The following is a 14,669-nucleotide window of genomic DNA, read 5'->3' on the forward strand; positions in this document are numbered from 1 at the left end:
CCCACTGTCATGATGGTTAAAAATTATCTGATCTTAAAGTAGGCACAGCATATCGGTGAATGAATTGTTTGTTCTTTTGTGACTGTTATGCTTCACTTTAAATCGCATTCTTCCTTCCTGGTTACTGTCTTCTCCCTTATCAAATGTTCTTTTAAAGAACACTCATTCATTGAAAGCCTTCATTGTCCTACACTGATCAGGCTAAGCTATTTTTGTCTGCTTGTGTAGAATAGTCTTTCTCTGCTCCTCATCTTTTTATACTGTATTTTTTTGTGTAGCATTTCAGTTTGAGCATAGATACGTGGAACCTCAAGGTACAGGTGAGATGGTGCCTGTGCTTTTGTAATTATCACAGTGATATTTCTCTGCCTCTTCTGGAGATTGATTTAATGAGATATCCTTGAATTGTGTTTGTTTTCTTCATAGACTTGTTTTCTCTGTTAACAGTACATATTTCTCTTTTTTGGCTGATTCCAGCTTAATAAACTGTCATCTTTTTGAAAACTTCATTATTAATCTCTGAGTGCACGGCTTTATGTACTACATTTCTCCGAAGTTCTTCTGAGTTGGAGTGAGTTCCACTGAATGGCCAGTATTTCAGTGGGTAGTCTCAGTCTGCTTGAGACAAATACAAAGTTTTGTTCTTCAGATTCAGAGAAAGAACTTAAATTTTGGTCTTCATCATTTCAGAATGATTTAATGAGATCAGATTGATTTGAGTGTCTCTCCCCCTTTGTTGCAATGCTTCTGCTCATAATAAGTGATTATTCACTGGAGAAAGTTCTTGAATTTCATTATTCTACACTTCACTGTATGCTGCTTTTAAGCTGCTGCATTTCTCTTTGGTCCAAGAAAAGTTGATTTTCCACAAGCTGGTATCTTCTGATGGCAGCCTGTTTTATGAAAATCCTTTTTGGGTTCTAATCAATGTATGAACGTGTTTTGTGCTACAAATTTATCTTATCAGCAAGAAGGCTGGAACTGTATTTTAAAAAGCTTGAGATACTGCATAATCTGTTTCATAAGGCATGTATTAAATCAGGGTTATATTTGACCCTGTTCAGCCTACTTAGCCGAGTAGATTTCACAGGATACTTATTATGCCTCTAAAAGGGATGATTTGGAAACATGAGCGAGATGCTGTGTTCCAGGCTTGTACAATAAAAAGCTAAAATACCTGTGTGGTGATCGTGGCCTAAATATATTTGTATGAATTTTTGCCATTTTTCAGTAAAGTGTTTTACTCTTTGCTACTAAGCAAATAAATTTTAATATGGACATCTGTCTTTGTCAGCAAGCAGTATATTAAGGTGGCAGAAATACCAATAATCCTTCATGGTGTTCTTACATTGCTTTGTTAAATGTCAAATTGTAAGCATTCCTGCCATCTAACTGATCAGATTAAATGGAAATTCTGTGTTGCTAGTAAATGAATACTAAGTTAAATGTATAATAGCAAACGTGCATGCCAACCTATTCAGTTCAGGCAGGATTGCTTGTCTTTTTATTGTCACTTGCTTAATTTCTATTTTAGGTCTGAGGTTTGAAAAAACAGTGAATTAACTACTGCTTTCATAGACCTTCTACTCATACTTTCCTCTTTTTAAGAGAAGACTCAATGAATTCTCAATTTAGAACTTCTTGGGCATACAGATTTCTTAGAGATCCATTGAATTAAAACCGGCTTGTATTGATACAGAACGTTTTATACCGGAGGAGAACTTGAGTGTGTCAGCTTTTCAATAAAACCTGAAGGAAATCTGGTGGATGTTTTATCCAAAGCAGCAGAACAACTTGATTTTTGAGATGCACTGTAGCTTGGATTAAGACCAAACACAGATTAGTGGGATGAGTCTGGGTTATTTCTGAAAGAACAATCCCATGGAAACTGGTGAACTGCATGCACTGTAGGAGTCCCTTTGCAGACAGGGGAGATTAAGAATATAAACTGCAGAACATGAAGAAGAGGGGAAAATACCTTGGGTTTCTCCAGCTTTTTGTTTACTTTCCATTTCTTTCCTCTCTATACTGGTGAAAAGCTTTTTGTATTCTTAGCCACTTCGTGTGCATCTCTTGCAGCAAAATCCATGAGATTTTCCTTGCATGCCATTTCTTATGGGTCTTCATAAAATCTTAAAATACATGTTTTTCTGTCAGTGCCTAAGAAACATGTTACTCTGTGTGTATGTATTTTAGTAGTGCTTACTCATTTTTAGAGGTTCCTAGTAAGTATCATAGATGCATATTAAAGTATTATCATTCATGAATATAAAAATGACATGTATTCAATTTTCTGGCCAACACCACCAACACCACTGCTTCTGATCTGTCTTATGTATGAAAAACTTACCCAGATTTGACAATTGAATGTGTGAGAGATAGGATGCATTACCTAAGTGGATTGCAGTCCAGAAAAACTGAATTTACGAAGGCATTGGCTGCTGCTTCAGAACAAGGGAAGAAAGCTTTATCAACAAATTTTATCATTGATACCCCTCGGTCTTTCCATTTTTCTTTAAAGGTGTATAGGTACAATGCTGAGTAGAGACAGGTAAACCGTGAACTGTTTGAAATAAAGATAAGTAAGGTATTGGTGGTTGTGGGAATGTAAAATTCATTACCTAGGAAAGAAAGCCCGCGGTGTTGTCAACTGAACTGGTGAGAATCTTCTGTCTAGCTGCAATGAACACACCTATTGTTTTTCTAGCTCTAACAGTATGTTAAAGTTAGTAAGGTCTAATCAACCTCCAAATTCTTTAGTTTCATTAAAAAAAAAATAAAATCATCATTGTGGTCAAGGGAGGTGATCCTTCCCCTCTACTCGGCACTAGCGAGGACACACCTGGAGTGCTGGGTCCAGTGCCGGGCTCCTCAGTGCAAGAGATGTGAACATATGAGAAAGGGTCCAGAAAAAGGCCAAGAAGATGCCTCGGGGACTGGAGCATCTCTCCTATGAGGAAAAGCTGAGAGAGCTGGGACTGTTCAGCTGGAGAAGAGAAAGCTCAGGGGGCATCTCATTAATGCGTATGTTTGAATACTTGATGGCAGGGTACAAAGAAGGTGGAGCCAGGCTTTGCTGAGTGGTATCCAGCAGTAGGACCATAGGTAGTGGGGGCAAACTGAAACATGGGAGGTTCCTTCTGACTGTCAGGAAACACTTTTTCACTGTGAGGGCAGCCAAGCACTGGCACAGGCTGCCCAGGGAGGCTTTGGACTCTATCCTTGGAGATATTTGAAAGCCATCTGGGCATGGTCTTGGGTAGCTGGCTCTAAGTGGTCCTGCTTGAGAAGGAGAGTTGGGTCAGATGGCCTCTAGGTGTAGCTTCCGACCTTAACTATCCTGGGATTCTGAAATAGTTCTGGGCTTGCTAACAGCCTGAGATTTAAAGTCCTTTCATCCTCCTGAAGAGGATTGGGATGTACTAGGAGTCTGATACCTCTTTCTAGGGATGGATATTAGATAGTACTAAAAAATACTGTAATGTTAAATTTGAAATGTAGTTGTTCTTTTGTATATGTCACAAGATACACTGTGGACCTCTGCAAATGTTTTACTGAACACACTAGTATTTTACAAGCATTAATCTTATGGTCTGATCTGCACAGCAATGCCAGCTGAAATATGTTCTTACAGTGACTTTTACAATGTGCTTACTCAATAGGTAAAACGTTCTAGGAGTAAAGGAGGACTGGCTGGGCCTGATGGTACAAAGTCAGTGTTTGGACAGATGTGTGCTAAAATGAGTTCCTTTAGCCCTGACAGCCTTCTGCTTCCTCATCGTGTTTGGAAAGTCAAGTTTGTTGGTAAGAGGATTCTTTACTCCCCAACTATTTTGCACTTAACTTTACATTTCTATTCAGGTTTTTACTTTTTCGGAGGACCTAAAGAAAGGAAGGGATATAGGAAAACAATGTGTGTGTGTAGTCAGAGGAAGGTGCTTGAAATGTTAGGAAGTAAAAAAGTCTTTTAAAATGATTTTATAAAAAATCATCAAGATTAGTAGAAATGTCTATAATTCTTCTCAAATTCCAGGGCAACCGTTCTGCTTAAAACAAACATTCTGCAAAACCTAAACCTGTGTTTCAGCTGTCTGAATTGGTAAATAACCCTGGCTAGCCAGTTTTACTGGTAGGGTTGTTTTTACAACCCTATATCACATATATCACTTTGAGCTTTTGGATGAAAAACTGATGAGCTGTTCTATCTACTGTATATAAGATATGTAAAATACATCTAGTTTAAAATGTCATTTAGGAATCATGTTGCTTTGATCCCCCCCTCCCCCCCCCCCTTTGATTAGTATATAACACAAAAATGCTAGTTATGCACTGGCAAAACAGTGGTTTTGACACCGTGATATGCTGTATAATCTTCTAAATAATACGATGTCCAGTGAATTGGAAATATCCAAATCAAAAGCAAAACATAAAGGGTTTCCATATGAACAGGTATGACAGTGTAGCTTTTAGTAAACTTTGGTTTATTCAATCATCCCTGTAGAAGGAAATACGATTTATTTCAACACTTAATTTATTTTTGAAAGAACATTTAATTTTGAGTCTTTTTTCTTCTCCAAGGTGAATCTGTGGATGATTGCGGTGGAGGTTATAGTGAATCAATAGCAGAAATGTGCGAGGAGCTTCAGAATGGGCTGACCCCTCTGTTAATCGTGACACCAAATGGAAGAGATGAATCTGGAGCAAACAGAGATTGTTTCCTATTAAATCCTGCTGCAAAGTCACTCTTGCATATGAACATGTTTCGTTTTCTTGGTAATTTCTTAGCAACACTGTAAAGTTCTACTTGCATTACATTATATATTTAGAATATTGGAAATCTAACAACAAACATTTAAAAAACTTGTATGTTTAAACTTACAGGTGTACTTTTGGGCATTGCTATCCGGACTGGCAGCCCTCTGAGCCTCAACCTGGCTGAGCCAGTGTGGAAACAGCTTGCAGGAATGAACTTAACAATTGCTGATCTCAGTGAGGCAAGTATGAAGTTCCTGAGTACGATGTCATGTATGGAAGACAAGCAGACTCTAGCATAAATTTTTCCCCAGTGGTCGGCTTCCCTGGTTTCTATATGCTTATATTTTGGCTGACCTTTTACATTTTGAGCCAGTTATGTAAGGATGACGTGTACTCACTATTAAAACTGTAAATTTAAGTCATTCAAAAGTAGTTAAATAAGCTATTTGAATTCTAGAACATTCTAAAATCTTCTCAAGGGTTTGACTAGTCAAATGTTTGTAGTCCCACTCCAACTTTCCAGTAGACCTTTCTGTAGCTGTTACTGTCTGTTGTGCCAAGATGCAGTAACTGATTGGGTGCACATGCCTATATTGTTTTGAAGTAAAAGAAAATGAGTTCAAACTACTACTGAAAACAGTTTGTGCCCACGTACCGAACATCACAGATTTTCAATTTCTGTTTACCGAGCTCAGTAAATGTGGAGTAAGAGTTAGGTCTTCGTTATGAAGAGGAGCTCCTTCTCAAATGCTGTCATGTAGAAATGTATTTACTGTAAAAGCATTGAGTCGTTTATTTGTCAGTCAAGGGATTCCTTTTGTACCAAAACCAGCATTGGACTTTGTAGAGATTATGATGTTTTTAAGCTTTAAATCTATTTTTTTGTATAAGGCAGTTTCTTGGCAAATGCTCTCCCAAAGGATTGAAATCTATAACACATGCACCCTCCCACATCAGAGTATAATGAAATTTTATGTAAAATCCTAAGCCATTTTATGGCTTTGAAATTAAGTTAGATCATTTGTGGTCAGAGATTGGACAGTGCTTTTGGTAGATGACACATGATGGCTTTTGGTATGAAAGAGATGCTCTGTATAGTGCTAGTAAACTGACTTTAACTTGGGCTTGTTATTTTCAAAAGGTTGATAAAGATTTTATTCCTGGGCTTATGTACATTCGAGACAACGAAGCTACTTCAGAAGAGTTTGAAGCTATGAGCCTCCCATTCACTGTGCCTAATGCAAGTGGTCAGGATATTCAGTTGAGTTCCAAGTACACCCATATTACACTGGATAATAGAGCTGAATATGTGAGGCTGGCAATAAACTACAGGTTTGTTGAATACGTCATTCAAATTATTGACATAAATAAGCTTTTTTGTTCAAAAAATATGTACAAACTTTGAAATAATATAGTACTTTAGCCTCTTTTATACAAGTATTTTAATATTTTCATATGATTACAGTGCTGATTTTCTTGTTTATTTTAATCTATCCAAAGCAAAAAGATTATACTTACTTTTTAGGAAACAAAATAAACTAGCAGGTATGGCTCCAGATTTGAATAGCTTTCCTGACAGCAGTTTTGTCAGCCAGTTGGAGGTGGAGCCATTCAGGTGGAGAAATGCCCCCTCCAATCTAGTTCTTTACAATAAAGTAAGGGGCTTGATCATTAAGTTCTTTGTGAAGAGAGCTCTAGATTTAGTACTAAATCTAGTAAATTGTTATGTTCCTTTGAAGAAGTGGTTTTCTTCTCTTGCCAGTTATAGCTGCCTTCAAAGGACATGAGAAATTTCCTTAAAGGACATGAGTTTAGAATGATTATAATTTTTTTTTTTTTAATTATATGAAGCCTTTGAGAAAAAAAACATCATCTGAATAGAATCCATGTGGAAAAGTGGATGCAAAAGACCAGGTGTATCCTGACGTCTTTTTTTATTTTAATGATGACAAGCCTAAGGACAGGATTTGTCAGTGATGCAAATTTCTGCTCTGGAAAGCTCTGTAAAACGTATCAGAAATTATTTGACAAGAAAACAAAAAGCAAACCACAAATCATGGGTGGCAACAGAAGCAGCGAAGTCTTCTAACATTAGAAGACTTATCTGTGTCTGCCTTGAAATACTACTCCTGTCCCCTCAGAACATCATGCTTTAGTTCAGACACATTTTTCTTTTACCATAATCTCTGTCTGGTGTTGGGAATGTTTGGGGACAGAATTTCAAAACACAGCTATTCTCTTCCCTTGGGAAGCATCTTGTTTCCACATGGGGCATTGGTTTGTTCTTGGCAGGCACAGCACAAAAATAGTACTGGAAGTAAAATATCCTCAACATTGGGAGATACCTCTCTATACTGAGCTTGTTGTGCAATGAGTTGGTGTAGAAAGCAGATAGTCAATTATCTAGTGTGATAAATGCTTATTAGTGTTCCTTATCATATAGCTGGAGACTAGATGAGAATGGATAAAGTTTCCTTGATATTACAGTAATTGCTGGAAATAATTGCTAGAAATGGCATTCACAGAAACACTGAAAAATGTGTCTTGCAGGCTTCACGAATTTGACGAACAAGTTGCAGCAGTTCGTGAGGGCATGGCCCGTGTTGTTCCAGTTCCTCTACTTTCACTCTTTACAGGATATGAACTGGAAACTATGGTAACAATTTCTGCATTGCTACCTCTGTCAGACTAATTTGGAGTGAGATTCTTCACTTACATCTTACCAGTTGAAACCCCCCGTTAAACACTGTTTACAATGATCACTCTGTGATTGCAAACATTTTGTCCAAGGATAGACTAGAAAACGTTTGCTTGCTCTCTTGGTGTTAATAAGATTATGGAGGTTGTTTAGTCTGGAGAAGAGAAGGGTCAGGGGGGACCTTATCACTCTCTAGAACTATCAGAAAGGAGGATGGAGCAAGGAGGTGGCTGGTCTCTTCTCCCAAGTAGCAAGTGACAGGACAAGAGGTAAGAGCCTCAAGCTGCACCAGGGGAGGTTTAGGTTGCATATTAGGAAGGATTTCTTCACCGAAAGGGTGATCAGGCATTGGAGCAGGCTGCCCATGGAAGTGGTGGAATCACCGTCCCTGCAAGTCTTCACAAACCATGTAGACAAGGCCCTCAGTGATACGGTTTAGTGGTGGACTTGGCAGTCCTGGGATAAAGGTTGGTCTTGATGATCTTACAGATCTTTTCCAACCTAGTTGATTCTGTGATTCTATGATTTTGATGTAGCTGAGCAGTGATTGTAATGAATTATTTCTGAATTATTATTTATTAAGCAAACAAACAAAACCAAACACCCCCCAAAGCATGGACCTAGGAGGTAAATTGGAGATATTCATCCCAAGTAAAATGTTTAATTCTTTGTGATTCAGGAAAATGAAAGAAGGTTCATTATTGTCCCCTGATGAGAAGATGTGTATTTAGTGTTGTTATAATAGGAGACTGTGCACAGCACTGCAAATACTTGAATGTTCATTTTTTCAGTGTAAAAGCTGATCAGATATTTTAAAGGATGGAGGGAACAAATCACCTGAAATAGATTTGATCAGAATTTTGTAACCGATCACAAAATTTTGTTGTTCAGGTATGCGGAAGCCCAGATATTCCACTTCACCTTCTGAAATCTGTAGCAACTTACAAAGGCATCGAACCAACTGCTTCCTTGATACAGTGGTTCTGGGAAGTGATGGAATCCTTCTCCAATACAGAGCGATCTCTCTTCCTGCGTTTTGTGTGGGGCAGAACAAGGCTGCCCAGGACTATTGCAGACTTCAGAGGGAGGGACTTTGTTATTCAGGTGAGGTGTATGGGATGGGGTTGTGGGGATTTTATTTTAAAAAGCTGGGAGTGGAGAACTAGTAGCATGACATAACGAGAACAGGCTGATTTCATTAAAATGTTTATGCCACATTACATTGTAGATTTCACAGTGCAACAGGGACCTATAATGTATATAAATATTTTTCTCTGTTGACTTGGGCAACTGGATATTCATTTCCCAACCATTTGCTTCTCTGGATTTTGATAGCTTTCCACTGTCAGTCATCAACTGTTTTCGCCGGCATTTGCTTAGCATTTCATTCGGCTCAGTTAATCATTTCAGCTAAATTAAACCCCCCTACAATCTTCAAATCATATTTTGGTATTTGCTGAAGTAATACAGTCTTTTTTAGATTGTTCCCAACCACACAGTCATAATCAAAGAAGCTCATATATGTCTGGTTTTATTTATTTATTCAGTGTAGGGAAAATGGATTTGGTCTTTTCATTGTTCTTTTAAGAAAGTTCAGCATCTGAATCACAAATCTAATATGATGTTAACAAAATTCTCAATTTTGATATTTGTTTGTGGTTTGGACAGTGAATCAAAACTATTTTGCTTTTTGTTTTCAACAGGTATTGGATAAATACAATCCTCCAGACCACTTCCTTCCCGAGTCATACACTTGCTTCTTTCTCCTGAAGTTGCCCAGGTATTCCTGTAAGCAAGTATTGGAGGAAAAACTGAAGTATGCCATTCACTTCTGCAAGTCTATAGACACTGATGATTATGCCCGGATAGCTCTGACAGGAGAGCCAGCAGCTGATGACAGTAGTGATGATTCTGATAATGAAGATGCAGATTCTTTTGCTTCAGATTCTACACAAGACTACTTAACAGGACATTAAAAGAAAAGATTAAGGGGTAGTTGTCACAAGCACTGAGGCAAAACGCCAAAATGACAATGAAGCCAAGGACAGTTTAGGTCTCACAATATAAACTACATAGTCAGAGGGGATGGTGATCTTCTGAACATGGAGAAAGTGTGTTTGCTACTCACAATAGGAATTAAGGGTCACAGCTTAAACCATCAGCTTAGAATAAATGGCACAGTATATGGGCATTTAACATTTATTTTAAGAGCTGAAAGTGGCCCCCCATAATGCTGCACTACATTTAGAACCTTTGTGTTTACTGAAGTGTTGTAAATGTTTATATAAATATGGTAGTGCAGCATCCAAAAGGCAGTGAAACCTTTTAAGTTGTGGGTGCAGTAGGTTTTTTCATATTAAGTGTTGTGTTCTGTGCATCTTCTTGATTGTATATTGGAAATACTGTGCAACAACTGAATAGTATTATAAATATTTCAATTAACTTTACTAGAAGTTTGTTAAAGATTTTTGAACATTGAATTAACATTATTCCTTGAAATTCTTCTATAGATAACAAAAACGGCCAATAGTTTCACCTCCACCCCTCATTTGTATATTTTAGCTTATGCATTATTTATCTCAAATTTGATACCTTTCTGTGAACAGCATCATAATTCTTATCATGGAAAGTGTACTGTATATAATTTGTGCCATGTAAATGCAAAAGTTATAATTTCCCTCCAAATAAAAGTTCTGCCACAGAAGAAAATGCTACGTGGTTTTTCATGGTAGTGTGGCTGTTACATGAGATGAACATTGCAATAGAATCATAGAATAGTAAGGGTTGGAAAGGACCTTAAGATCATCTAGTTCCAACCCCCCTGCCATGGGCAGGGACACCTTGCCCTAAACCACGTGGTCCAAGGCTCTGTCCAACCTGGCCTTGAACACCACCAGGGATGGAGCATCCACAACCTCCCTGGGCAACCCATTCCAGTGCCTCACCACCCTCACTGTAAAGAACTTCTTCCTTATATCTAATCTAAACTTCCCCTGTTTAAGTTTGAACCCATTACCCCTTGTCCTATCACTACAGTCCCTAATTAAGAGTCCCTCCCCAGCATCCTTATAGACCCCCTTCAGATACTGGAAGGCTGCTATGAGGTCTCCACGCAGCCTTCTCTTCTCCAGGCTGAACAGTCCCAACTCTCTCAGCCTGTCTTCATACAGGAGGTGCTCCAGCCCCCTTATCATCCTCGTGGCCCTCCTCTGGACTCGCTCCAAGAGCTCCATGTCCTTTTTATGTTGAGGGCACCAGAACTGTACACAGTACTCCAAGTGAGGTCTCACAAGAGCAGAGTAGAGGGGCAGGATCACCTCCTTCGACCTGCTGGTCACGCTTCTTTTGGTGCAGCCCAGGATACGGTTGGCTTTCTGGGCTGCAAGCGCACACTGCTGGCTCATGTTAAGCTTCTCATCAACCAACACCCCCAAGTCCTTTTCTGCAGGGCTGCTCTGAATCTCTTCTCTGCCCAGCCTGTAGCTGTGCCTGGGATTGCCCCAACCCAGGTGTAGGACCTTACACTTGGCTTGGTTGAACTTCATAAGGTTGGCATCGGCCCACCTCACAAGCGTGTCAAGGTCCCTCTGGATGGCATCCCTTCCCTCCAACCGAACCACACAGCTTGGTGTCGTTGGCAAACTTGCTGAGGGCGCACTCAATCCCACTGTCCATGTCGCCGACAAAGATGTTGAACAGGACCGGTCCCAACACCGATCCCTGAGGGACACCACTCGTTACTGTTTTCCAACTGGACATCGAGCCATTTACCACAACTCTTTGCGTGCGGCCATCGAGCCAGTTCTTTATCCACCGAGTGGTCCATCTATCAAATAGATGTCTCTCCAATTTAGAGACAAGGATGTCATGCGGGACAGTGTCGAACGCTTTGCACAAGTCCAGGTAGATGACGTCCACTGCTCTGCCCCTGTCCATCAGTTCTGTGGCTCCATCATAGAAGGCCACCAAATTAGTCAGGCAGGATTTCCCCTTAGTGAAGCCATGTTGGCTGTCACCAACCACCTCATTGTTTTCCATGTGCCTTAGCATGCTTTCCAGGAGAAACTGTTAACAAGATTTTGCCAGGCACAGAGGTGAGACTGACTGGTCTGTAGTTCCCTGGGTCTTCCACCTTCCCCTTCTTGAAAATGGGGGTTATATTACCCTTCTTCCAGTCATTGGGAACTTCACCTGACTGCCAGGATTTTTCAAATATGATGGACAGTGGCTTAGCAACTTCATTCGCCAGCTCCTTCAGGACCCATGGATGGATTTCATCAGGTCCCATGGACTTGTGCACGTTCACATTCTTAAGACGGTATCGAACCTGATCCTCTCCTACAGTGGGCCTAAGGTCTTCATTTTCACAGTCCCTGCATTTGCTTTCCAAGACTTTGTGGTGTGGTCAGAGCATTTGCTGATGAACATGGAGGCAAAGAAGTCATTAAGAACCTCAGCCTTCTCCAAATCCATGGTAGCCAGTTCTCCTGATAGCTTCTGGAGAGGGCCCACATTGTCCCTAGTCTGTCTTTTATTTGCTACGTACCTATAGAATCCTTTCCTGTTATCTTTTACATCCCTTGCCAAACTTAATTCTAGCTGGGCCTTAGCTTTCCTAACCTGGTCCCTAGCTTCCCGGGCAATGCTCCTATATTCTTCCCAGGCTGCCTGTCCTCGCTTCCACCTTCTATAAGCTTCTTTTTTCCCTCTAAGTTTCCTCAGCAGCTCCTTGTCCATCCATGGAGGTCTCCTGGCCCTCCTGCTGCACTTTCTTCTAGTCGGGATGCAACACTCTTGAGCACGTAGCAGGTGATCCTTGAATATCGACCAGCAGTCTTCGGCCCCCCTGCCCTCTAGGACTGTATCCCATGAAACCTTACTAAGGAGGTTCCTGAAGAGGCCAAAGTCTGCTTTCTTGAAGTCCAGGGCAGTGAGCTTGCTGCATGCTCTTCTCACTGTCCTGAGGATCTCAAACTCAACTATCTTGTGATCACTAGAGCCAAGGCTGCCCTGGAGCATCACATTTCCAACCAGTCCCTCCCTGTTGGTGAGCACAAGGTCCAGCATGGCACCTCTCCTCGTCGGCTCCTCTATTGCTTGAAAGAGGAAGCTGTCTTCCACACAATCGAGGAACCTCCTGGATTGCTTCTGCCAGGCCGTACCGTCCCTCCAACAGATGTCAGGATGGTTGAAGTCCCCCATGAGGCCAAGGGCCTGCGAGCATGAGGCTGCTCCTATCTGTCTGTAGAGCGCTTCATCCACAGAGTCCTCTTGATCAGGCGGCCTGTAACAGATCCCCACCGTAATGTCCCCCATAGCTGTTCTGCCTTTGATCCTGACCCACAAACACTCTGTTACCTCATCACCCGTCCCCAGACAGAGTTCCATATTCTCCAGCCTATCACTGACATAGATAGCAACACCCCCTCCCCGTCTGCCTGGCCTGTCTTTTCTAAACAGCCTGTAATCTTCCATTCCGACACTCCAGTCACAGGAGCCATCCCACCATGTTTCTGTGATACCAATGACATCATATTCCCGTAGCCTTGCACACATCTCTAATTCCTCTTGCTTGTTTCCATACTACGGGCATTTGTATAGAGGCATCTGAGCCGAGCTCCAAATGAAGCCGACTCAATGGCTGGAGCAGCTGAAACATCTCTACATTGCTCCAAGCACTTACTACAGGTGCTGCCAACTGACCAGGAGTGTTGGGATGGATTAATGGTCCCCTCCCCCAACACATCTAGTTTAAAGCTTTCCTGACCAGCCTCGCAAGCCTCCTACCAAAACAGCTCTTCCCCTTCTTTGTCAGACCAGCTCCACCAGCCTCCAGTAGATCTGGCCTCCCAAATGGAGCCCCATGTTCTAAATAGCCAAACCCCTGACTATGGCACCACCATTCTAACCATTTATTAACCTGCCAAATGCTCCTAGTTTTTTTAAGGTCCTCCCCTTTGTCCTGAAGAATCAGTGAAAAAACTATCTGAGCTCCAGAGCCCCTAACCACCTCTCCCAGGGCTCTGTAGTCCTTCTTAATGTTCTCCAGGCTACTACTCTCTTATCTCTAGCACCCACATGGACCACTAGAAGGGGGTAATAGTCAGCAGGACTTACTAGAGCAGGCAGCCTCTCAGCAACATCCCTGATCCAAGCCCCCGGCAGGCAACACACCTCCCTCGAGACTGGATCAGGCCGGCAGATGGGCGCCTCTGTGCCTTTCAAAGTAGAGTCCCCTACTACTATGACCCTCCGCTTTTTCCTGGAGGCACCAGTAGCGATCCTCTTTACTGGTGCATCAGCAGGGTGCTCATTAGGTGTGGTGGATGCTTTCTCATTAGCCCCCTGCAGAACTGCGAAGCGGTTCTGGGTGGGGACATCAGATTTAGGAGGAAGCCCCTTGTTGTTCATTGTCCTCTTCCTCCCTTTTTTGTTAGTTTTTCTCGTGACTAATTCCCAGCTTCCTGGGTTGCTGCCCTCCTTCTTTCCTATGTGAGCAAAGCCGGACGTTTGCAGCCCCTGCACAGTTTGGGCCTGGAGCAAGCAGCCCAGCTTCCTCTCAGCTTCCCTGGCATCTTTTAGCTCTCCAACAGCCTCCCGCAGCTCAGCCACCTGCTGCAGGAGGACCTCCACCAGAGCACACCTAGTGCAGCCCTACCCATTGTGCGCCCTCGCCTCAAGAGACCAGTCGAGGCACTCTCTACGCTCCGAGGTCTGCGCCGCAGCCTCCCCTCTCATGGCTCTGTCTGGGTGCCTACGCTGGCCACCGCCGGGGCAGAGCTCCCAGAGCGGGCCCTGCTCCTGAGGCTAGAGCTCACCATCCCGCTCGCCGCCCGCTCGCCCTGCCCGCGCCAACTGCCGCGCCACGCCCTGACTGACGTGCCACGCCCTGTTCGCCCGCCCTGTTCGGCGCGCTCCCTGGGGTGGGTTTTTCCCCACTGAGGGCTGGTGCCGTCACTCCTGGCGCCGCCCCCTGTGAGTCAGCTGCTCGCGTCAGCTGAGCTGCCGGCTCCTGGGCAAGTCCTGTCGGGGACTTGAGGCTCCCTCGGTCGCCCTTGCCGCTCCGAACTGAGGCTCCGGGACGCTGTGCTTCCCCCCGCTCCGGTGTTAAAGGCGTCCTCTCTGGAGATACCTCGGCAATAGCTCTACTAAGAGGTGTTTCTGCAATTTACAGCTGTTGACCAAGCGTGATGCTCCACCAGTAATGTGCATTGCC

At 42.5% G+C, this 14,669-nt stretch overlaps 1 protein-coding gene across 9 annotated transcripts in view; it reads left to right on the forward strand.

The window, feature by feature from the left end:
* HERC2 (HECT and RLD domain containing E3 ubiquitin protein ligase 2) overlaps positions 1–10,162 on the forward strand; it is a 106,120-nt gene extending 95,958 nt beyond the window's left edge. For 8 of the 9 annotated variants that reach the window (XM_030477855.1, XM_030477857.1, XM_030477853.1 and 5 more), the window contains 7 exons: positions 3,663–3,804; positions 4,579–4,773; positions 4,882–4,994; positions 5,897–6,087; positions 7,306–7,411; positions 8,345–8,557; positions 9,157–10,156. In XM_030477855.1, the coding sequence (XP_030333715.1) occupies positions 3,663–3,804; positions 4,579–4,773; positions 4,882–4,994; positions 5,897–6,087; positions 7,306–7,411; positions 8,345–8,557; positions 9,157–9,429 (1,233 nt within the window). In that variant the 3' untranslated portion in view covers positions 9,430–10,156. Of the gene's footprint in view, positions 1–3,662; positions 3,805–4,578; positions 4,774–4,881; positions 4,995–5,896; positions 6,088–7,305; positions 7,412–8,344; positions 8,558–9,156 lie in introns of all 9 variants that reach the window. The other variant, XM_030477852.1, reaches the window with a different exon arrangement.
* The last annotated feature ends 4,507 nt before the right edge of the window (positions 10,163–14,669 follow it).

The sequence above is a fragment of the Strigops habroptila genome, chromosome 2 (assembly GCF_004027225.2).
Source record: "Strigops habroptila isolate Jane chromosome 2, bStrHab1.2.pri, whole genome shotgun sequence".
In the NCBI taxonomy this organism is placed as follows: domain Eukaryota; kingdom Metazoa; phylum Chordata; class Aves; order Psittaciformes; family Psittacidae; genus Strigops; species Strigops habroptila.